We start from the raw sequence: 26,111 nt of genomic DNA, 5'->3' as shown, positions 1-26,111 counted from the left end.
CATCAATATGGGATATAATCACCATGCACACATACACAGGCCGCACAACAGGTTGGCATACTCTGGATCAGGTGGTCGAGCAGATGCTGGGGTATAGCCTCCCATTCTTGCACCAGTGCCTGTCGGAGTTCCTGAAGTGTCGTAGGGGTTTGAAGACGTGCAGCAAAACATCGACCAAGAGCATCCCAGATGTGCTCAGTGTGGTTTAGATCTGGCAAACAGGCAGGCCACTCTATTCGCCTGATATCTTCTGTTTCAAGATACTACTCCACAATGGCAGCTTGGTGGGGCCATGCGTTATCATCCATCAGGAGGAAGGTAGGACCCACTGCACCTGTGAAAAGACGGACATACTGGTGCAAAATGATGCCCAATACACCTGATCTGTTAGAGTTCCTCTGTCAAAGACATGCTGGGGTGCACGTGCACCAATCATAATCCCAACCCACACCATCAAACCACGACCTCCATACAGGTCCCTTTCTAGGAAATTAAGGGGTTGGTATCTGGATCCTTGTTCACACCAGATGTAAACCCAGCGAGAATTGCTGTTCAGACTATACCTGGACTTGTCCATGACCACTGTTCCAATGACCATGTACTGTGTCCTTGACACAAGGCTTTATGGGCTCTCCTGTGACCAGGGGTCAGTGGAATGCACCTTGCAGGTCTCAGGCCGAATAAACCATGTCTGTTCAGTCGTCTGTAGACTATGTGTCTGGAGACAACTGTTCCAGTGGCTGCGGTAAGGTCCCGAGCAAGGCTACCTGCAGTACTCCATCGCCGTCTGTGGGCACTGATGGTGAGATATTGGTCTTCTTGTGGTGTTGTACACTGTGGACATCCCATACTGTAAGGTCCCGAGCAAGGCTACCTGCAGTACTCCATCGCCGTCTGTGGGCACTGATGGTGAGATACTGGTCTTCTTGTGGTGTTGTACACTGTGGACATCCCATACTGTAGTGCCTGGACATGTTTCCTGTCTGCTGGAATCATTGCCATGATCTTGAGATCACACTTTGTGGCACATAGAGGGCCTGTGCTACGAGCTGCTGTGTTTGACCAGCCTCCAGTCACCCTAGTATTCTACCCCTCATAAAGTCATCAATATGTGTTCTTTGAGCCATTTTCAACACACGGTCACCGTTAGCACATCTGAAAATGGCTGCACACTTACTCGCTGCACCGTACTCTGACATGCACCAACACACCTCTGTGTATGTGGACTGATTTCAGGGCCACCGTGCAACGACCGCAGGTCAAATGCACTGCATGGTCATACTCTGAGATGATTTAAACCCACAAACCACCCACCAGAGCGTTGTTTCACCATGTATCAGCATTATCCTTAATTTATGAGCACGAGTGTACTATGCTGCTACTTAAACTTCAACTGTTTTGCATTATAACTTTGGAACTCTTGACAAGAATACAGGGAAAACACTTAACTTTGCATTAAAGTGGTTTGCAGCCAAAAAACTTGTTTTTAATCCAAACAGAGCATGACAGCTACTTTTAGGTTTATCTAAGAATATAGAAAATAAATGTATCAAAGTTCAAGGAATTAATATTGACACTGAATTGAGTCAGGAAAGAAACATTATATTTCATCAGATACTTTAAAAAAATCTTTGTGTAAATGCTAGATGTCAAGGTGCTAGCAAACAGTTATTAAAAGTAAATATATTATGATATATGGTACTTATTTTTTTCATAAGACAACTAATTTTTCTACTTGCTTGTAATAGGTGAATGTGGAGTGAGAGCAACTCAACTACAAAAAGAACAAAGTGGAAGTTGGACTCTTATGGCAACAAACTCAACTGACACCTATTCAGGTTCCTTAATTGTTACTGTTACAGGTAATAACATTATAAATTATAAAATATTAGCTGCTCTTGTTGTGCTATGGCAAGTTTCTTATTACTGAAATGCTGTTCAGATTATTAACACATTGTTCTGAATGCACAAGCTGAACAAATCAAGTAACTATAAGCAAAATATGTTTGTACTGTTTTTAGAACTGAGTACATGAAACGATACGCACTTTGTCTCTACCTGGAAAGTTGCTGGCAAACTACACACACCAAAGACTGAAATTTCTTGTCAGCCATGGTCAAATAACGTAGAAGTAGTCTGCTGTAGTGGAGGGCTAAGTATCTTTATTTATCAGGAAACAACAGCACCAGTGACCAATTGCAACTTCCTTGCCTTGCGTTCCACAAAAAGTTTGTTTGCCTGTCTGTGTATAGCACTGAAAGAATTTTGCAGTGGAGAAATATTTGGTTCAGCATGTGCCTGAATGAGTGACATCACCTGCATTGTGAACAATTGTTGACGGTGAAACTGTGCCTGGAAGGCACTAGAACAGTGGTGACTATCATCTTTGCCCTGCTTGCCATGTAAACTTGCAGTATCATTGTGGCCTTCATGTCCACACGGAAAGCAACCAATGTTATGGCATGGACAATACTTACAATCGTGCCTTGAAAAACACAGGCAATGATTTTTACCTGGAGTTTTGTAACTCTCTCCATGTGCTACAAGACTGAAAGTTGTTACTTCTACTGTTGCTACTGTTTGTCTGAACACTATTCTTAATTACTTTAACACTATGATGTACATGGTACTGAGTGTCTGGTGCACTATGAACAAAAGAAATACAATGAGCCTCAAAATCAATCTCTGCTGAGTCCACAATTGTTTGAGATTCCACAACAGATAGTACTGGTTTTAAATCAGGACCTGACAGTTTTAGAGATGCAGTGTGAATGTATTCATTGGATAGATTCTGCATAATAGCATCACTTACAATTACTTCACATCATTATGCCACATGAACATTTAAACTTGCAATGTCTGGTGAGAGCTCTGAGTTCTACTGTCTACTGTTTGACTGTCTGAGCAGACTGCTTCTTCGGACAAAAAAATTTAAACCTAGCAGCTGCTACGTGGCCTTTAATGTCAAAATAGTCATCTAACAATATCACAATGGTGCCATGTGTGACTTTCTCAGGAACTGTTTCTGTGCAATGTTTAACACAGAATTTGTACACTTTGGGACCAACAGTGGACAAAAAGTAAGTTCTGAATTCTACACTTGTTATTATGTAGGCAGCAAGTGTTCCTCTAATTGTGATCTGTAGACCAACTATTCTTTGTCCTTGCTTTTTTATGGGTGAAATTATGGAGCAGCTACTGGAAACAATGAAACCACAACTCCTTCAGAAAGAAAATCACATATTATGGTTTGACACAGTCTTTGCCACAGGACAGCTTGATAATTTACTACAAATGTCATTGACTGTGAAAGCATCACTTGATGCACAGATTAACAAAGCTGTTCTTGCACAGTACAAAATGCAACATTTACATATGTACATTTCATCAGAAGCTTTTAACTGTCACTGTTCTACGTGATGATGTTGGCTGCCATAGGTGATGTCTTGAACTGGGCTGAGCTCTTACATGCTTAGCACTATACTGACCTCAGTGAGAAGGTGCTGCTATGCTGAGAGCAAGGAATAGTCTTCAGGAGGTCCTTCCATTGGTTGATGCAGATTGCAGCAAACCCTTGATAATGTCTGTGGTATCAATTCGTGTTGCCGTGTTTGCGTGACACCGCAATCTCTAGGTGACACCTCGTAATCACTCCTATAGCTATGAAACCACCACGATTTCAACAAGAAAATCTCATATTATGGTTCACACAATTAGAAAGTGAATTTATCCTTGAATGAATGACAGAAGATGAAACAAAAGATAGCTACATAATTTCTCCTCTTAATGTATTCTTGTTCACAGAGTCACAAAATATTCTAGTGTCACCAACAACCACTCACAGTCAAATACAATGCTATTAAGCACATTTTGGTCAACTGCTTGCCACAACTGGAGGCTAAGTGACTCAATGAACCGTTAAGAATTGAGGGGCTTCAAGACTGTTGCTATGCCTGTTTGTGTTCTTCAAACACAATGAGGACATGCAGCAGATGATGACCATATGTCTTTATAGCTGACCCATTTGCAGTGAATGGGTAATTATCATTGGTAGTACATTATTGTAGGCAGTCTGCAGAGGGTACAGATTTCAGTACCCATGTTGGTCATGAATCTTGGTGTAGTTGCACATTCAGTTACAAATAATCAACAATACCAGCTCTTCTTCTTCCTCCATCTCTGTCTTTCCCCTCCCTCTTCCATCTCCTCCTTTCCCCTCTCTGTCCCCATTGCCTCCCTCCCCCTTTTCTCTCTGACCATCTCTCTTCCCCCTCTCTCTGACCTTGAGCCTTGTGTACTGTTACTGCAAGTGATAACTGTATTGGGAATTGAAATTGCTAGAAATGAATGAGTAAATTGGTTGAAATTGTTGATAAATGGGGTATGAGCAAAACCTTTCAAGCTGTTGGATCTATGATAATAGTAACTTCAATGACAGTATTTTACATCCTTTTAATCTATGAATGTGTAGGATTGCAAAGTTCAGAATGTGTGGTAGTACTCTAATCACAACAGTCATAAAAACAACTTTCCTATTTTCTGTTAAAACCAACTGTGAGGAAGAAACCATAAGAGCACATTGCTGTGTGTACAATTTTTGTTTAAAATTACCTATGAGTAAATAGAATATATATTGGAGAAAAAAATTATCTAATGTTTTAAACACCCTGCATCTGAGTCAAAATTGTCTGTGAGATATCTTTCAGATATTTCTCTGCAGCTGATACAAATTTATTTTGGAACCAGGTTTTGCAGATTTCCGTATTCGTCCATGTTTTCTTTTGATGAACATAATGTCAGGGCAGTGATTTCTAATTTTTCAAGTTTTTGAAAGCTACAGGTTTTGTTGATTTTCACAGTAATGTATTTCTAAGCTTTTGGAGACCAGTTGCATTACTACAAGCCAATATGGGATTTGTACCATACTTATCTTGTATCTTGGTGCTACAGCTTCCTTTTTTGAAGCAAGCATTTTTGAGGGAGCATCTTGTAATTTAAACCACAGTTGTTCACCAGAAATTCCACCCTCATTAATTAATTTTGAACCATAGTCTTTTAAACAGTGGCACAGCCTCTTTGTCCATGGATAAAGCCTCTTAACCAATTGTATTTATGCCAATAACAAATCATTTTTTGCACCGAGCCAACCATCTACCACTGGTGGTAAGTTCTGAATCTTCTCCTTCTATTTTCCACTGAAATTGCAATGCTTTTTTCTGCAATATTGGCTCAGTAATGTGCAGACCTTTTCCTCTTAAACGTTTATGCCACAAAAATAAAGCTTCCTTCACTTCTTTATGCTTCACTTTCAGCATTGTCTTCCTTACTTCTATTCCACTTCCACCAGCATGGGCACACATGACTTTCCAATTTCTGCTCAATTTTTCTTCCACTCTCAAACAGTATTTTTTCCCATCCCTAACCCCAAAGCAATAGTTTTGGCTGCTATCCCCACAATCCAGTCATGTTATAACAATATACACTCCTGGAAATTGAAATAAGAACACCGTGAATTCATTGTCCCAGGAAGGGGAAACTTTATTGACACATTCCTGGGGTCAGATACATCACATGATCACACTGACAGAACCACAGGCACATAGACACAGGCAACAGAGCATGCACAATGTCGGCACTAGTACAGTGTATATCCACCTTCCGCAGCAATGCAGGCTGCTATTCTCCCATGGAGACGATCGTAGAGATGCTGGATGTAGTCCTGTGGAACGGCTTGCCATGCCATTTCCTCCTGGCGCCTCATTTGGACCAGCGTTCGTGCTGGACGTGCAGACCGCGTGAGACGACGCTTCATCCAGTCCCAAACATGCTCAATGGGGGACAGGTCCGGAGATCTTGCTGGCCAGGGTAGTTGACTTACACCTTCTAGAGCACGTTGGGTGGCACGGGATACATGCGGACGTGCATTGTCCTGTTGGAACAGCAAGTTCCCTTGCCGGTCTAGGAATGGTAGAACGATGGGTTTGATGACGGTTTGGGTGTACCGTGCACTATTCAGTGTCCCCTCGACGATCACCAGTGGTGTACGGCCAGTGTAGGAGATTGCTCCCCACACCATGATGCTGGGTGTTGGCCCTGTGTGCCTCGGTCGTATGCAGTCCTGATTGTGGCGCTCACCTGTACGGCGCCAAACACGCATACGACCATCATTGGCACCAAGGCAGAAGCGACTCTCATCGCTGAAGACGACACGTCTCCATTCGTCCCTCCATTCACGCCTGTCGCGACACCACTGGAGGTGGGCTGCACGATGTTGGGGCGTGAGCGGAAGACGGCCTAACGGTGTGCGGGACCGTAGCCCAGCTTCATGGAGACGGTTGCGAATGGTCCTCGCCGATACCCCAGGAGCAACAGTGTCCCTAATTTGCTGGGAAGTGGCGGTGCGGTCCCCTACGGCACTGCGTAGGATCCTACGGTCTTGGCGTGCATCCGTGCGTCGCTGCGGTCCGGTCCCAGGTCGACGGGCACGTGCACCTTCCGCCGACGACTGGCGACAACATTGATGTACTGTGGAGACCTCACGCCCCACGTGTTGAGCAATTCGGCGGTACGTCCACCCGGCCTCCCGCATGCCCACTATACGCCCTCGCTCAAAGTCCGTCAACTGCACATACGGTTCACGTCCACGCTGTCGCGGCATGCTACCAGTGTTAAAGACTGCGATGGAGCTCCGTATGCCACGGCAAACTGGCTGACACTGACGGCGGCGGTGCACAAATGCTGCACAGCTAGCGCCATTCGACGGCCAACACCGCGGTTCCTGGTGTGTCCACTGTGCCGTGCGTGTGATCATTGCTTGTACAGCCCTCTCGCAGTGTCCGGAGCAAGTATGGTGGGTGTGACACACCGGTGTCAATGTGTTCTTTTTTCCATTTCCAGGAGTGTAGTTTCGGATTCATAGTCACTAGAAATCATTTTTGTTTGTCACCCATATTGGGTTCTAAATATAAAGGGCCACACAAAACAACAACTGGACAATGCACACACTTTTGAAGTCTGATATACAGCTGAAGAAATAAAGAACACAGGGTTGGCAACAGAGCTGCTGTCTGTGTTTGTTCATTGTTCTTTGTGGGCATTAGAAAAGGGCTTGTTTGTTGAAGAGTGGTCTGCTACTTTATTAAATATTAACAGTATAGTATGTACCTTATAATTGTAACTCTAGATGTGCTAGAAGCACAAAAGACACACAATACATTTTGAAGGGCCTCGCAGTATTGTAGGTGGCACTTGCTTTCTAAGGCTTTGGAAAAGAACAGTACCTACAAAAAGATAATTCTCATTTCATCATGGAGAAAACAAAGGGCTTAATGGCCAATAGCTATAATTGTGTGAATCTTTTTGTTGTGCCTATCACGACTCAGCATCTCGTTATATGGTGAGTAGCAACCAGGTAGTAATGAGCTGGATAGTCAAGAGTCTATTGTATATTGAAAAATGTGTATCCTTTGTCCATCTAAATTTTTATTAGAGTATCAAGTAATGATTTTAAGGAAATCAGTCAAGAACTTTTTGAGGTTTCTGCTAACAATGTTTCTCCTTTCTACACCATATTATCTATGTCAAACAAATATATATCCTATGTCTGCCAGAATTTTTATTAGAGCTTTATGTAAAAATTTGAAGTAAATTGGTCTAGTACTTTTCAACAACCTATCTTTACTGTAGAGTGAAAATCTTATTCTGGAAACATCCCCCAGGTTGTGGCTAAGCTATGTCTCTGCAATATCCTTTCTTTCAGGAGTGCTAGTTCTGCCAGTTTTGCAGGAGAGCTTCTGTAAAGTTTGGAAGGTAGGAGACGAGGTACTGGCAGAAGTAAAGCTGTGAGGACAGGGCGTGAGTCATGCTTGGGTAGCTCAGTTGGTAGAGCACTTGCCCACGAAAGGCAAAGGTCCCGAGTTTGAGTCTCAGCCTGGCACACAGTTTTAATCTGCCAGGAAGTTTCATATCAGTGCACACTTCGCTGAAGAGTGAAAATCTCGTTCCTATGTGTTACTTTGTTTCTTATGCAGCTGAATTCCTTAATTTCATCTTCTTCATGCTCATGAATTATGATGTTAAGCTTCTTGCTGTTCTCATTTCCATTACTTTTGTCTTTGGTTTATTCTCAATCTGTATCTGTACTCATAAGACTGTTTATTCCATTCAACAAACCCCGTAATTCTTCTTTACCTTCACGGGGCATAGCAATGTTACCAGGAAATCTGATTATTGCAATTCTTTCACCATGAATTTTATTCCCACTTTTGAAACTTTATTTTATTTCTGTCACTGTTTCTTCAATGTATAGAATGAACAGTAGGGGTGGAAGACTGCATCCCTGGCTTACATCTGTTTGAATTTTAGTACTTCATCCTTGGTCCTCTAGTCTAATTATTCCCTCTCGATTCTTGTACATATTGTATATTATCAATCTTTCCCTATAGCTTACTCCTATTTTTCTCAGAATTTTGAACATCTTGCACCATTTCATACTGCTGAATGCCCTTTCCAAATCACAGTTCCTGTGAACGTGTCTTGATGTTTCTTCAGTCTTGTTTCCATCATCAAGTGCAATTTCAGGGCTGACTCCCTGGTCCCTGTACCTTTCCTAAAGCCAAATTGATCATTGTCTAATAGGTCCTCAGATTTCTCTTCTATTATTCTGTATATTATTCTTGTCAGTAGGGTGGATGCATGAGTTGTTAAGCTGATGGTATAATAGTTACAATTACCAGCTATTGCTATGTTTGAAATTATATTGATGATGGTTTTCTGAAAATCTGATTGTACGAAGGTAATCCCAAAAGTAAGGTCTCCTATTTTTTTATAAGTATATAGACCTGTTTATTTCTACAATGGGCGTACACATTCTCCATGACAACACTTGCCCACACATTGCTCGGCAAACCGTTGCTCTCCTGCAACAGTTTCAGTGGAACATAATCACCCACCCACCCTATAGTCCTGACTTGGCGCCCATTGACTATCACCTGTTCCCTAGATTAAAAGAAAATTTGGCCGGAAAGCTATTCAGCTCCGTCAACGAGGTGAAAGAAGTGGTTCACAACTTTCTGAACAGCGTGGAGGTAAGCTGATATGACATGGGCATGCAAAAACTGCCACAGCATCTACAAAAATGCATTGACAGAAATGGTGATTATGTAGAAAAATAGCTAAATGTTCAAGCTGTAAACTGATATAAACCATTATAGAAAAAGACAGGTCTATGTACTTATAAAAAAAATGCAGACTTTACTTTTGGGATTACCCTCGTATGTTGCCTAACTCATAGATTCTACACCTCAAACTGAAAAGTAATTTGGTTACCACTTTCCCCAATGATTTTAGAAACTCCAACGGCATGTTATGTATCCCTTCTACCTTATTTGATCTGAAGTCCTCCAAAACTCTTTTAAATTCTGACTCTAATACTGAATCCCCTGTCTCTTTCATATTGATTTCAGTTTCTACTTCTGTTACATCTTCAGACAATTTGTCTCCTCCCAGAAGCCTTCAGTGTACTCTTTCCACCTACCTGTTCTCTCCTCTGTGTTTAACGGGAATTCCCATTGACTCTTAATTATGCTGCCCGTGCTTTTAATTTCAACAAATAATGTTTTGACTTTACTATATGCTAAGTCAGTCCTTCTGACAATCATATCCTTTTTGATTTCACATCTTTCCTGCATCCATTTCTCCTTGGTTTATCTGCACTTCCTATTTATTTTATTTGTAACTGGCTCATATTGCAGTATTCCTATCTTTCCCTCAACATTTTTGTACTTTCTTCTTTTGATGATCAGTTGAAGTATATCTTTGTTACCCAATGTTTCTTTGCAGTTACCTTTCTAGTAACTATGTTTGTCGTTCCAACACCAGTGATTGCCCTTTTTAGAGATGTCCCCTCCTCTTCAACTGAATTACCTACTGTGGTACTCCTGATCACAGTACACACATCTTTAGTGAACTTCAAATGTGTCTTATCCTTCCTCAGTATTTCAGTATCCAACTTCCTTCCACACTGCTTACATCAGTCTACTCTTCATGATTATTAAATTGTGATCTGAGTCTATATCTGCTCCTGGGTATGAAACAGTCTGAGCATGATGTAATCCAGCTGGAATCTTCATTTGTCTCTGTGACTTTTCCACATATACATTCTCCTCTTGAGATTCTTCAACAGAATATTTGCTATTACTAGCTGAAATTGTTTGCAGGACTCAAGTTTTCCCCCTCTCTCATTCTTACTATCATATACTCCCATAATCCTTTCTTCTTCTCCTTTCCCTTTGACTGCATTAAAAACCCAATGACTATTAGATTTTCAATTCCCTTTAAGTACTGAATTACTCATTCAGTATCTTCATATACTTTCTCTATTGCTTCATTTTCTGCTAGTGACGTAGGCATCTATACTTCAACTATTGTCGTCAGCATTGGTTTGTTGTTGATTCTGATGAGAACAACTCTTATCACTGAATGGTTTGTGGTTACTCACTTTCTGTCCTACCTTCCTATTCATAAAAAATATATAAATATAGCAATTATTCTTTCAGATCTTCCAGTTTCCCTATCACGTTCAGTCTTCTGACATCTCATACTATGATTTATAGGGTGTTTCCCTTTCATTGATTATTCCATCTTTTTCTCATTCTCACCTCCCCCTTTACAGTCTCTTCCCAGATATCCAAAAGGGGGACTAAACTGGTATCTTTTGCCAGTGGAGAGATCATCGTGGCACTCTTTTAGTTATAGGCCACAGAAGGAAAACATTGGCCATTTAGTGTACCAGATTGAAAGATTTAGAGGTCAGTATGTCATGCAACATTATGCCTCCTCACATTGTAACACCTGGATGACCAAATTATCATATTCGACAATGTTCCTTGGTGGACTACATATTCTCACCTGTCACCATAAGGGAGTATGTCCAGAATCACTATGCAAACTGAATCTGCTCTCATCTGAGAAGAGCATGAGACCCCTGTCCTTATTGATTCAATACCTTTGCTACCAAAATCACAAATGGTGTCACCAATGTGCGGGTGTCAACGGAACATGATGTGCTGGTTATCAGACAAAGAGACCACTCCCACGCAGTTGACATGCCACTGTGGAGTGTGAGATTGTTGCACACTGTAACAGTAATCTGCTGTTGTAGTTGACTATGGCTGACCATTCCTCTCCTTCGGGCAGCAGTACCTATGGTTCAGAACACTCCCCATCATGTGAAACAGTGCTGTGTGCAATACCAATTTCCTGGGTTACACTCATTACACTTTGTGCTTCTTCCACTTTCCCAATGATTCTTCCTTGTATGAAGTCATCCAAATGTTTTCTCTGAACATGTTGTAATGAAGAACACCACCACAGTGCACTGTAACTTCTCACTGATTGACACACACTGTCTATTTGGGTTCCTTCAGCTGCCTTGTGTTGTGGGGCAAGCCTTTTCAAACTGTAGTCACATGATCCCACACAATGGAATGTAAAACTTTCTGTATATGACTGGGAGACATCTAGCAACATCCTCCTTCACTTTCATTCATTTTCCATCCTTTAGTTTTGCAGAGCAGTGTACATGAAGTTGACTAAACTTGCTGCTTGATTTTGTTTAATTTTTTATTATTTTGAAGGAATGTTTGATTTAATATGCACTATTATTTTTGCTTGTCAGGACTGTATCAAGTGGGCATCTGGGATGGTTTTCTACATGTAAAATGATAAATGCCAGGGTTCAGGGAAAAAAATGGCACATGGTACAGAAAGAGGACTGGTGGACGCATCAAGAGAGTTAAGGAAGCTCGCAGGCAAGAGAGCTACCCGCTGTTGTGACCACAACCTCACCAACCCTCTTGCTTACCTCACACGATAGCACCTGGTCCTCACAGTGGTGGGCTTGTGGCAGAAACTTGGCATTTCTCACTCAGCAATACTGTGGTGGTGTCCCTGGCTCAGTGTAAAAGCGTGGGAGCCAGCCACAAGTATGACGGAGTAGTTTACATAACTGCTAATGTATTGTCTGAGGCTAAGTTAAAATGATGGAAGTAGAATACAATAAAATTTTTGCCATTATTGCTTGTTACCATGTAATTTTTTTTTACTTATATGGAAGGAGGAAACCAATATTTAGTATTTTTTATTTAAAAGGGGGGTCTTAAAACTGATAGAAGGATAATTTCTCATTTAAAAAAAAATTGATTATGATATATACAATTGGGCCATTGGGCCAGCGAGTACAAAGTTTTTGTTTTTACTTTACAATATCATGATCCATTGGTGTCACTTGAGTCAGTCATAAATAGAAGTATGTGGTGATATAACATCTTTTCTACACACTTTGGAAAGCCATCAGAGTTGGTGCAGCAGCAAGTAGTTAACCATATGCATGGAACCAAGGCACAGTGGCAGTGACTAGCTGGGCTGCAGCTGAGCTGAAGTGCATTATCACCCAGGCGTTGTTATACAGACCAGGAGTCGAAGTGATTAGAGGGCTGACTGGTTGAATGAGAGCATGTTGAATACCAGTGACTACATCACTCGTAGGTGGGAATTGCGACAATGGAGGCCCAAGTGACTCACAATAAAAAGGGGGTAAACTAACAATAAGAGATAGATACTAATACAGAACAAGCCTGTCAGAGGCGTAATTGGCAATTGAAGAAACCAAGTATCAAATGTTTTCATTACAAATAGGTAGTTTGGTTTTACTCATGGTATCTGAAAACTACTTTTCCATAAACTGTTTTTAACAAATTTGCTTAAAACTTGAGCAGACAGCTATACAAAACTCTGTAGCTTAACATATTTGGAGGGCCATGCCTGTGAAGTAGTGTGACTCATCAGATGTTACCCGCGGTATTCACCATTTGGCTGGAGATCTGGTACAAACTGTGGTAGTGGCTTGCAGGATATACAGTAGCCATATTTATACAAAATCCATACAGTGATGTCAATGACCATTAGAGTTACAGGTGCAGAGGTAATGCTTGGAATGACCACTTGATTGGAATAACTCTAAGTGTGCCATTCAGCAATGTGCATGGTAGTGCAGTCGAGAGTAATTTGTCCACGTCCCTTGACCAGTAGTTCACTTATGGACTCTAAGAGATAGCTCCGAGATGTGTTGGATAACACCAGATAGTCGTTCGATTGTGGTAAAGGTACTGGTACTTCAGGCAGGTGCAACAGGAATGGCCTAAGACTAACATTATGTATCTAAAGCAAATGAGCTGAAAATTTAATAGTAGTGGTGATTATGCCACACAAAGAAATATTAAGTAAAAGACCACTGTCTGCAGTTGTGATATGATATGTCTGGGACGTGGCCATGGGCTGGTAGCAAGTTAAAAAATATTGTAATAATAGGTTGATGCATGGAATATATTGTACTATTGCCAACAGGGGTGGACCAAGGTCGACGCATTGTCAGAGCAACGTGAGGGCAAGGAGGGATGGTAGTTTTTCCTAGAAATAGTGTAGGTTCACAGCTCTTTATGCTAGTGTTGACTGATAAAGTAGGACGCATATAGTAATTAATGTGTGGACAACACTTAAGGCTATCGAGATGCATGGTAGTGTGTTTTTGACAATCTCTGCTAATTACCAGGATGTCATTTATTTGACAGAGTATGTGTTTTTCAATTGTAGGCCAGTTAACTGGGAATGGGTGTAAGTGGTAACATTCAAGCTCACAGTTGGTACAAGTAATAGGTAACAATATCTGTGCACACAGCTTGCTTGCTGATCATGACAAGTGTACCTGAGCGGCAGAGTAATATTGTGATAGAGTTGGTTGTCAAATGGGATAAATCATCTGTATGGGTGGCATCAAGTGGGATGAGATGCACTACATGATCAAAAGTATCCGGATACCTGCCTGAAAATAACTTACACATTTGTGGTGCCCTCCATTGGTAATGCTGGAATTCAATATATGGTTGGCCCACACTTAGCCTTGATGACAGCTTCCACTCTCACAGGCATACATTCAACCAGGTGCTGGAAAGTTTCTTGGGGAATGGCAGCCCATTCTTCACTGAGTGCTGCACTGAGGAGAGGTATCAATGTCAGTTGGTGAGGTCTGGCATGAAGTCGGCATTCCAAAACATCCCAAAGGTGCTCTATAGGATTCAGGTCAGGACTCTGTGCAGGGCAGTCCATTACAGGAATGTTATTATCATGTAACTACTCTTCCATAGGCCGTACATTCTGAGCATGTACTCGATTCTGTTGAAAGATGCAGTCACCATCCCCGAATTGCTCTTCAACAGTGGGAAGCAAGAAGATGCTTAAAACATAAATGTAGACCTGTGCTGTGATAGTGCCATGTAAAACAACAGGGGGTGCCATGGAAAACACGATTACACCATAGCACCTCCGCCTCCGAATTTTACTGTTGGCTCTACACATGCTGGCAGATGATGTTCACCGGGCATTCGCCATATCCAAACCCCGTCATCGGGTCACCACATTGTGTACCGTGATTCGTCGCTCCACACAATGTTTTTCCACTGTTCAATCATTCAATGTTTATGCTCCTCACACCAAGCAAGGCCTCGTTTGGCTTTTACCAGTGTGATGTGTGGCTTTTGAGCAGCCGCTTGACCATTAAATCCAAGTTTTATCACCTCCCACCTAACCGTCATAGTACTTGCAGTGGATCCTAATGGAGTTTGGGATTCCTGTGTGATGGTCTGGATAGATCGCTACCTATTGCACATTACAACCCTGTTCAACTGTTGGTGGTCTCTGTCAGTCAACAGGCGAGGTCGGCCTGTACGCTTTTGTGCTGTACGTGTCCCTTCATGTTTCCACTTCACTATCACATCGGAAACAGTGGACCTAGGGATGTTTAGGAGTGTATAAATCTCGTGTACAGATGTATGACACAAGTAACACCCAATCACCTGACTACATTCGAAGTCTGTGATTTCCATGGAGTGCCCCATTCTGCTCTCTCACAATGTCTAATGACTACCGATGTCACTGATATGGAGTTCCTGACATTAGTGGCAGCACAATGCACTTAATATGAAACATGTATGTTTTTGGGAGTGTCTGGATATTTTGATCACATAATGTATTAGTGAGAATGTGTAAGAACATCTTTGATGTTAGTAAGTGAGAGCTGAGTTTTTGTTGCAGGCCTAACTGTATATTGATATGCTAATGTGTAAGAACATCTTTGAGGTTAGTAAGTTAGGGCTGGGTTTTTGTTGCAGGCCTAACTGAATAGTATCATAGAGGATATTGATATGCAATTGGAGTGCATGTGTACTGTATAGTAAAATCTGCATCACCCTGATTACTTCAAGAGAAGAAGTTATGTTCAGTAGGTCTTGTTGCACATTGACCAATTCCAGCTCTATCAAGTTCCTCAATTCTTCATATTAAATTGATGTCTACATTATGGATTTGTTGGGTGGTCGATCGAAGATTATCTTCAATATGTTCAAGACGTACATGCTGGCATACGAGAATCTCATGGTTTTGCTTGTAAAGGGAAGTGGCCTGGTTGAAAGCATTGTCCCAACAATCAGCATGTCTGATCAGGAGTGCCAATCACTTGTTTTCAATATGGTGCTGCCCGCATTAAACTAAGCTCATTTTATGCGATGAAATGATACTGCATTTGCAGTGCTTCCCAATTGTTCATGTGAGGCACTAAGTACCCGTTTGACATCCCCTAGGTTATGAAGGGTCTCAGTATGGCCCAAATTGTGGAGTATTGATTCATAGCAAATCAACCGGTTGGTAACCTGTTATAAGACTGTTTCTTCTTCTTGTAAAACTGTCAAACTCAAGTCGGCCATAATGGACACTTGATGCGGTGTATACAATAAATTGTCTAAATGTTCAAACACTATACCTGATGAGGATGGATGGTTTTGAAAGGGTGGAGCACCTTTAGTACTAATGAGTAGGACAAACACAATACAGCACATCATGATTAAGAAGGTGCAGTGGTATACGAGTCTCTAGTCCTGGATGGTTTGGGTCAACAGTGGTCTGGCTTGGTGACCAAATTCCTACAAGGCATCAACATGCTAATTACTACAGAATTGAAAAGTTCTAGCTTCGCTGAAGCTACAAAGTGCTCATAATGATGTATTCTATATGAGTAAACTGACAGCCATGAGTAAGACTGGTAGTAGTTACCTGGTAGTTACTGCGAATGAGTAGAATGGTGATAACAGCGCGTAGAAATGATATTGATATCATTGTCGATTGAGGAAGGTGCAACTATCACCACCAGTGAGAATAATGTTTACAGTGCCCAAGGCAACAAGTTGATGTAAAGGTTTATTGACGACAACTTCACTAAGTGTGGGAAGCTGGAATACACTAGTTGAAGCTCGTAATGGTTCCCTTAAGTATGCATGAATCAGCTTAGTCAGAAGGAGAACAAAAGGGCATTCTTTTGTTCCCAGTGCATGCTGATTGCAAGTTCAGCATCTGCATGGATGCGGGTGTAACCCAATGCTTGAAGATGTTTTCTGGGGTGGTATGGCTCCATCAGTACCATAAGTAACTGTGTCGTCAGAATTGATCCAAGCTACCTGACGTGGAGGAAAGTGTCTTCCTTCAAGTTACTTGTGTTATTAGGATAAATTTGTTTTACACTATTTTCAGTGTTGATGACAATCCAGGTGAGGAGACACTTCTGACATTGAATAGACACATAAATGACAAAGATAATCTTAAATATCTGAGGAAACCTAAAGTTACACCATCTGTCTGACAGCTGGTATTTGGTGTCAGTTAATATCTCTCCATTCTGGACTGCAGACCACACACCACTTCGGAAACATATCCCTCTGAAAATAAATATCCAAGGAGCACTGCGAAAAGTGCAGGAAAAGAGGAAGAAGCACTTTCGAGAACATTAGACGTTGGGAAAGTGGAAACAAAATCAGACAGCATAAAAAAATTGAAATGTTTATACACAATTTGTGACTAAAGGAAGCAACAGAAGCAATAGGAGAACTCCTAAGATAAGCTAACAATCCCAGGTACAGAAGAAGAGCGAAAAAATGGTTCAACACAGAGAATTAAAGTCTAAGGAAAGATGTACTAGAAAGCCTACATCAGCTAAAACAGTGTGCAGAGAGCCCTGTACCCCTCAGGACTTATGCTGAAAAATGAAATATCTACAAGAAAACTCTAAAAGAAAAGAAGAGAATATTCTGGGCAAGAGAAGGAAAGGAACTAGTGGAGGAAGCCTCAAAAGACCCATATATTGCACTATGCCCCAGAAAAAGAGCTGAAACACATTATATCGATATGAAAATATGGTAGACACACTTTGACAACGTACTGAACAAGGAAGGACTAAGAGGGAGACCAGAGGGCAGAGAGGATGCGATGCCACAAACAACTGAGGAATGGGTCCCATTGGCCAAATGGAGGAGATCAATGATGCCATTAACAGCACCAAGAACAAAAAAGCTGCAGGCCCTGACAGACTTTATAGTGAATATTTAAAAGACACTGCCCAAATACTAATGCCAATGTGGACAAAACTCTACAATAAGTGCATAGAAACAGCTTCCATTCCAGAACAGTGGAGACAGTCGATAGTACAAGTGCTATATAAAAGGGAAAGGAGACCTCAAGGACGCTAGGAAATACAGAGGCACTGCCCTAGAAAACTTACCTTCCAAAGTTTTCACAAAAATAATAATAGAAAGAATAAAACAATCAGTGAACTCCTCCCCGAAAGCCAAATGGTATTCAGGAAGCGAATAAAACTCCTGCTAAAGAGTGTATGGGGAGCCCTTGAAGACAAAGAAAAGTTTTATGCAGTATTTATGGTCTTCACAAAAGCCTTTGACTTTATAAACAGTAAATTAATGACCAAAAAACTGGAGAAAACCCTAGGAGAAAACAACATATGGACACAAATCATAAGCGCAATACTGCAATGGAATGAAGTAAGGGTCTCAGACAACCTCTCCCTGTCGGAGCCGATACTCCGATCAAACGGAGTACTACATGAAGACCCACTGATTCCTCTGATGTGTATTCTTGTAGTGGCAGAAATTGTAAGAATAACCCAAAGGGAGGATGTAATCTCATATGCATATGCAAGGTTGACAGCAGTAATAATAATAATGTGTATATGTTGACTTGCATTTGTTTTATGTTAGACAATTGTTGTTCTTTGACTGTGCATGTAGCCTTAAGCAACCTTGTAACAAACCATGGCTTACTAAGGGTATAAAAATATCTTGTAACCGGAAAAGGGAACTGTATCTGACAGCAAGAAAGAGTAGTGACCCAGAAACTATCAAAAATTATAAAAACTACTGTGTTATATTAAGAAAAGTTATTAAAAAATCCAGGAGTATGTGTATCATGTCTGAAATCAGCAACTCTGATAATAAAATTAAAACAATTTGGAATATTATTAAAAGAGAAACAGGTCAACCAAGAGCAGAGGAAATCAGTATTACCATCAAATTGAATGAAAGCTTTACGAACAAAAAGTCAGAAGTTGAAAATATTTTTAATAATCATTTTCTAAATGTTGTGGATATAGTAGGATCCAGGTGTTCATTAGAAGATGCTAGGCTGTTAATGGAAGAGGCCATACCTATGCAATTTGATACAATTGAAATCTCACCCACTTCTCCCTCTGAAATTAGGAAGATAATAAACTTGCTTAAAAGCAAAAACTCACATGCAATTGATGGCATTTCCAGCAAAATACTAAAAGCTTGTTCTCAACAGATAAGTAAGATTCTCAGCCACCTGTGTAATAGCTCTCTGGAACAGGGCATTTTCCCTGATAGACTGAAATATGCTATTGTTATACCTTTGCATAAAAAGGGGGATAGAGCTGACGTCAACAATTACCGTCCAATCTCCCTTCTAACAGCTTTATCCAAGATTTTTGAGAAAGTAATGTATTCAAGACTAACTTCACACATCTGTAAAAATGAAGTACTAACAAAATGTCAGTTTGGTTTCCAGAAAGGTTTTTCAACAGAAAATGCCATATATGCTTTCACCAGTCAAATTTTGAATGATCTGAATAACGGAACACCACCCATTGGGATTTTTTGTGATCTCTCAAAGGCTCTTGATTGTGTAAATCATGAAATTCTGCTACACAAGCTCAAGTATTGTGGCATGAGTGGGACAGTGCACAAATGGTTTAATTCGTACCTAACTGGAAGAGTGCAGAAAGTTGAAATAAGTAGTTCTCGTAACATGCAAAGATCAGCACATTCCTCAAACTGGGGAACTATCAAGAATGGGGTACCACAAGGGTCAGTCTTGGGTCCTTTGTTGTTCTTATTATATATTAATGACTTGCCATTCTATATTCATGAAGAGGCAAAGTTAGTTCTCTTTGCTGATGATACAAGTATAGTAATCACACCTGAGAAACAAGAATTAACTGATGAAATTGTCAATACTGTCTTTCAGAAAATTACTAAGTGGTTCCTTGTAAACGGACTCTCACTGAATTTTGATAAGACACAGTACATACAGTTCCGTACAGTGAATGGTATGACGCCATTAATAAATATAGACCTTAATCAGAAGCATATAGCTAAGGTAGAATATTCCAAATTTTTAGGTATGTCCATTGATGAGAGATTAAATTGGAAGAAACACATTGATGATCTGCTGAAACGTTTGAGTTCAGCTACTTATGCAATAAGGGTCATTGCAAATTTTGGTGATAAACATCTTAGTAAATTAGCTTACTACGCCTATTTTCACTCATTGCTTTCATATGGCATCATATTTTGGGGTAATTCATCACTGAGGAATAAAGTATTTATTGCACAAAAGCGTGTAATCAGAATAATAGCTGGAGTCCACCCAAGATCATCCTGCAGACATTTATTTAAGGATCTAGGGATATTCACAGTAGCTTCTCAGTATATATACTCTCTTATGAAATTTGTTATTAACAACCAAACCCAATTCAAAAGTAATAGCAGTGTGCATAACTACAATACTAGGAGAAAGGACGATCTTCACTATTCAAGATTAAATCTAACTTTGGCACAGAAAGGGGTGAATTATACTGGCACTAAAGTCTTTGGTCACTTACCAAATAGTATCAAAAGTCTGACAGATAACCAATAAGTATTTAAGAAGAAATTAAAAGAATTTCTGAATGACAACTCCTTCTACTCCATAGAGGAATTTTTAGATATAAATTAAGAAAAAAAAGAAAAAAAAACAAAAATATTAAAAAAGATAAAAAAATAAAAATAAAAAATAAAGAAAAACAAAAAAACACAAAAAAAATAAAGTTGTTATATCAACTTAAGTATGTTGTTAAATTAACCTAATTATGTCATGTATTGGAAAATTCGACTCTTTCCACATCATTACGAAATATCGTATTCATGATCCATGGAACTAGTATTAATCTAATCTAATCTAATCTAATCTTACAGGGATTTTGTAACTACAGCAGTGTGGTAATGTAAGCTTTTCAGTACCATAGTACAATGTTTGCCGTTAACCAATAGGTGTCTAGTCTCATGTCAAGTGATGGATTACGTGTTTCATCATTTCTATTTGCCTAATGGTATAGTGGCATGGCCACTAAGTGCATTTTTTGCATGTCAGTGTACCTTGTTTTGTTATATGCAGTAGAGCTTGTGGCATCACCATTAGTAACGGTGGTTCTAAAGGTATGCTAGTGTAGGTCACTACCACCAGTTCTCATGGGCTAATCTTTCCCTGTCTCCCTTTCTACGGGGGATTGAATGATAGAAGTAGCATATGTCATGGTGCACACACTGTGCTTGGGTTCAGCATGAAAAGTATTCATTGCGTAAAGTGCACTGTGTCTCTTTGTGAGAACAAATAATTATTTACAACAGTTATATAAGGAGAAATGTCCTCGTACTTGGGATGTTTCCCTCAATTGCTATTTTCACATGAACAAAGTTACAATAATGTGGAATATCTATATTTTCTATTTCCCCTTAGCTCAGTTTGAGCATCCTGTAATTGCACTGAGCATTCTTATACATGACATAATAAAATAAAGATAAAAATACACTTCAAAGTTTGGAGGCAAGCTCAGAGAGAAGGGGTAAACTGTCAGATAAAATACAAAATACCTGAGGAAATACAAAAACATTCAGGTGGAGCTCTGAAATGTTATGCTAAACACAATAAACATTTTCACATATATTTTTCAGTAGTAGCTAAAGCAGGGGCTGTTGCGATAACTTTTGTCTGTTTACTTGTGCTTTCATTTACTTCTGCTTATTGGTTGGTATATTTCATGTGAAATTATTGAGCAATGTGCACCTAACAGTTCTTCATGTACCTTAAGGTGCATAATGAATTCCGATATTACTTCTACTTGTTGCTAAGACACAATCTGCTTTACAATTTTTGGATTTCTCAAATGCTTTAATACTGGGTGATGTATTCATTGAAGATCTTGTATCATTACGTGTTTTGTTTTTTCTGCCTGTGTTCTTCATTACTGTAAGTCCTCATTGACAGCCTTTGCGGTGAATTATTCAACCTACTTGCAACACCCTATGAATAGTTACATTGCATCAAACATTGTCGCACATGGCGATAGTTGATTTTCCAGTGATGAACTTGACTTGAAGTCTGGAAACAACAAGTCAGCATTGTAAATCATAAAAAGTAGTTTGAACTGTGTTTCTTTGTTTTTTTATGTATTTTGTAAGGACACGTTTAACTGTGTTTGGTAAAATCAATATGCTATTTTGATGTGCGAAGGGAAGATCGTGGCTGTATTCCAAAGCTTTCTAATAGCATTATGTAAAGATGCTGAATACTGTAGCTAAGTGAGGCTTGATGCAGTCACTGTGGCATGGTACCAGTGGGGTGTGCTGTTGTCAGCAGGATCCAGTGTTGCATCAGTAGTCAGCATACCTTTGGAGTGTGAGTTGCTTGCCTGGTGTCTTTATGATGAAACAATATTCATGTGGCTAAGGAACATTGGAAAATGTATCTGGCATGTTGGTGCAGTCATAGAATCAATATTGGTTTTAATACTCCATAGTTTTCTGTTATCGTTACATATGCAAAGCACGTAATTCACTTCAACTATGTTTTGTGATGTAAGGATTTGACTGGAAATACCGCAGATTGACAAGCTGTTTATGCATAGTCACCTTCATATGCTCAAGTCCTCATACTGTGATAGCAGGTACAAAATAAATGGCAGTTCTTGCCCTAATTTGAGTGAAGCATTACTGAACACGATCAATAATTGGTACAACTTACATGGTATCCTGAGTAGAACTTCATGGTATTTGTATCTTAATATGCAATTTCTGCTTAGTTTCAAATCTGTATTAGGAGTACGTTTACTAGGGAAGGATCTGACTAGTATTCTATTGTATCTCTCTCACATAGCAAGGACTTCCATGAAAATGCATATCGTAGCAGGCACCCTTGCTAAAATATGGATCTCTGTTAATCACTTCTGCTTCAGTGACAGAAAGATGGGCAAATAAGCTGGGAGGTGTTAACTGAAATTTCTAATGGGGCTGGCAGACATGTTTACTCAAAACTACATCCATTGATGGGCAAATATTCTGGGAGGTGTTAACTGAAATTTCTAATGGGGCTGGCAGACTAGTCTTTACTCAAAACTACGTCCATTTTGGTTTTGCTTCTTCAGTCACACAACGGAGTTATGTTGCGTGAGAAATAGAAATATTTTCCTTTATCCAATGAAAGCTATTAGCATTAGCTCGCATGCTAGGAGTGGTATAGTAGATTGTGCAGAATGGTTTCAGGTGAGCTCTGAGCAGTGTAAAATTTGCAAATGTGTGGTTCAAGACAGCTTGTGTTGCAGTCATATGTTATTCAACACTTTCTTTGAGTTGTCAAGGCTGTATGCCTGGTTGGTTAGGAAGGAGTTGAAGTTTGTGATGTCTGAAGAAGGGTGTAATCCCTAAACGCGTAACATGTTCTAATAAAAGAGTCAATTGAACATCTCATGACTTTATTGCGATTGTACAGCATTGGTTGCCAATTATTAACATAAAGATGATCGCAGGCCTCAGATGGGATTTTATGTCCTGTATGTCTTAGATAGAGGTGATATGGCTTTGCCCGCATCTTGATGATGTCACGGTTCAATGGTGACAGCCAATATCATATGTTTCAGTAACTTTGCAAGTTCATTGCTGCCTTCAGAAGAAAATAATTTAGATATGTTCATTGTAAGTGATGTTTTTGGAAAGTTTGGAACTGTGTCATTATTATTTAAATTATGAAAAACTTCACCAGTTTTTTTTTTTTTTTTTTTTTTTTTTTTTTTGTGCTTACCATAACACAGTTCAAAAATTTATTCTCATTTTCAAGTGCATTTTTAATGACATTTACATGTGTGATTTTCTGCCTCTCTTGAATTGTACTTGTCTTTTTGAGGTTATAAAGCAATTGGAAAATCAGACAAAATGAATCTTGAAATGATTTTATATGTTGATGTTAGACATGGTGTTCTTGTTTGTCTGCTTACAAGTATTGATGACGATGATGACGTTTGGTTTGTGGGGTGCTCAACTGCGCTGTTATCAGCGCCCGTACAAATTCCCAGCCTTTGCTCAGTCAAATCTTGCCACTTGCAGGAATGATGATGAAATGATGACAACAACACAAACACCCAGTCATCTCAAGGCAGGTGAAAATTCCTGACCCCACTAGGAGTCAAACACGGGACCCATTGCTCAAGAAGTGAGAACGTGAGTGTGAGACCATGAGCTGCGGACTTACGAGTACTGTGCCTCCTCCATTAGACAGAATATCAAACACAGGCAAATCATTTACACTGTTTGTTTTTGTAATCGTAACATGCTACAGATCTGTTATGTCACTATTGTTTCACACAAGTTTGTACATAGTCAGAGGTGTTATATTTTCTGTGGATTACATTATATAAACATCTTTGTCAATTACAAAATTTATTTTACCATTGCTGACTATTGCATTATCAATTACATTCTCTCTCTCTCTCTCTATCTTTCTGAGGAAATGTACATATTTAAGAAAGTTGCTACAGTTATTACACACATCAAAAAAAGTTTTGCATCACACTGGTTCCCATAACTCCTGAAGATAGGCATTGACTGTGGATATTGTATGACATACACAGCCCCTTTGACTGTTCAGAGATGTCACTAAACCCACCCAAAGATGTAAACAACAATGCATGAGCAGTGCCTATTAGACGGAGGGGGTTCGACAGCCGATCAGTTCCAGTCATTCCACCAGGAAGGAGGTACACAGCTCATGTTGTCTGTAGTTCAACCATGCCTAGATGGTCAATGCATTGTTACTTTGTGTCAGGAAAGGCTCTCAACAAGGGAAGTGTCCAGGCGTCTCAGAGTGAACCATAGTGATGTTGTTCGGACATGGAGGAGATAGAGAGAGACAGGAATTGTCGATGACATGCCTCGCCCTGGCTGCCCGAAGGCTACTAGTGCAGTGGATGACCGCTACCTACGGATTATGGCTCAGAGGATCCCTGACAGCAATGCCACCATGTTGAATAATGCTTTTCATGCAGCCACAGGACATCTTGTTATGACTCAAACTGGGCGCAACAGGCTGCGTGATGCGCAACTTCACTCCCGACGCCCATGGTGAGGTCCATCGTTGCACCCACATCACCATGCAGCATGGTACAGATGGGCCCAACAACATGTCACCTGGACCGCTCAGGATTGGCATCAGGTTCTCTTCACTGATGAGTGTCACATATGCCTTCAACCAGACAATCGTCGGAGATATGGGGAGGCAACCTGGTGAGGCTGAATGCCTTAGACACACTGTCCAGTGAGTGCAGCAAGGTGGAGGTTCTCTGCTGTTTCGGGGTGGTATTATGTGGGCTGATGTATGCATCTGGTGGTCACAGAAGGCGCCATAACTGCTGTAAAATAAGTGAATACCATCCTCTGGCCAATAGTGCAACCATATTGGCAGCATATTGGCAAGGCATTCATCTTCATGGATGACAATTCATGCCTCCATCATGACATCGAATTGCCATTGTGGAGTGGGACAATGTGGACCAACAGTGCCTTGATGAACTTGTGGATAGTATGCCACGACGAATACAGGCATGCATCAGTGCAAGACGACGTGCTACTGGGTATTAGAGGTACCAGTGTGTACAGTATTCTAAACTACCAACTCTGAAGGTCTTGTTGTATGGTGGTACAACATGCAATGTGTGATTTTCATGAGCAATAAAAAGGTGGAAATGATGTTTATGTTGATCTCTATTCCAATTTTCTGTACAGGTTCCAGAACTCTTAGAACCGAGGTGATGCAAAACTTCTTTTGATGTGCATTTATGCAGGAGAATCATCTGAAAAAAATTGACTGATTAACTATCTAATTTTATCATTGAGAACTTTTTCTCCTTGCTTCTTGTTGTGTACAAAAATTTCAAGTTCCTCAATTAAATCCATTGTATGTGATTTTGGGAGGCAGTGGAGTATCCTAAAATCTTCTATGTTTTCAGATGTATCTCCAGTGTTTTCTTATGTGTGTTACTATTGCTGATTTTGTAAATGGTTATTGGTGTAACAGTTGATGTCTTCAGAGTATCAAATTTGAAAGCTCCTGCCAGTAAAACTTATTCTAGCTACTACATAGGACAAACTGACCATAACTTTCAAATGAGATACACAGCTGTCTCACGCATAACCATTTTACAAAATGAGCAATAGCAACACACAGATCTTAAGATACTCCACCATTTCCCAAAATCACATACAATGGATTTAATGGAGGAGCTTGAAACTTTTGTACTCCACAAAAAGTAACGAGAAAAAATTCTCAGTGATAAACTAGATAGCAAATCAGTTAATTTTCTCAAATGTTTCTCCTGCATGTAGTAACTGTAATAACTTTCATATATTACATTTCCATGTGCACACACACACACACACACACACACACACAGAAACAGAGAGAGAGAGAGAGAGAGAGAGAGAGAGAGAGAGAGAGAGAGGAGAATGTAATCGATAACTAAATAGCCCATGATGGTAAAATAAATTTTTAAATTGATAACTTTATGTATATATAATTTAATCCACAGAAATGTAACACCTCTGACTGTGTACAAA

General features: G+C 40.1%; 1 protein-coding gene across 1 annotated transcript in view; it reads left to right on the top strand.

The window, feature by feature from the left end:
* Window positions 1–26,111, top strand: part of LOC124606273 — a 225,110-nt gene that overhangs the window by 4,706 nt on the left and 194,293 nt on the right. Inside the window, exon 3 of the mRNA XM_047138252.1 lies at window positions 1,749–1,862. Within this exon, the coding sequence (XP_046994208.1) occupies window positions 1,749–1,862 (114 nt within the window). The remainder of the gene's footprint in view (window positions 1–1,748; window positions 1,863–26,111) is intronic.

The sequence above is a fragment of the Schistocerca americana genome, chromosome 3, assembly GCF_021461395.2.
Source record: "Schistocerca americana isolate TAMUIC-IGC-003095 chromosome 3, iqSchAmer2.1, whole genome shotgun sequence".
Classification (NCBI taxonomy): domain Eukaryota; kingdom Metazoa; phylum Arthropoda; class Insecta; order Orthoptera; family Acrididae; genus Schistocerca; species Schistocerca americana.
Note: the sequence above shows the minus strand (reverse complement) of the source record. Positions and strands in the feature narration are given on the sequence as shown.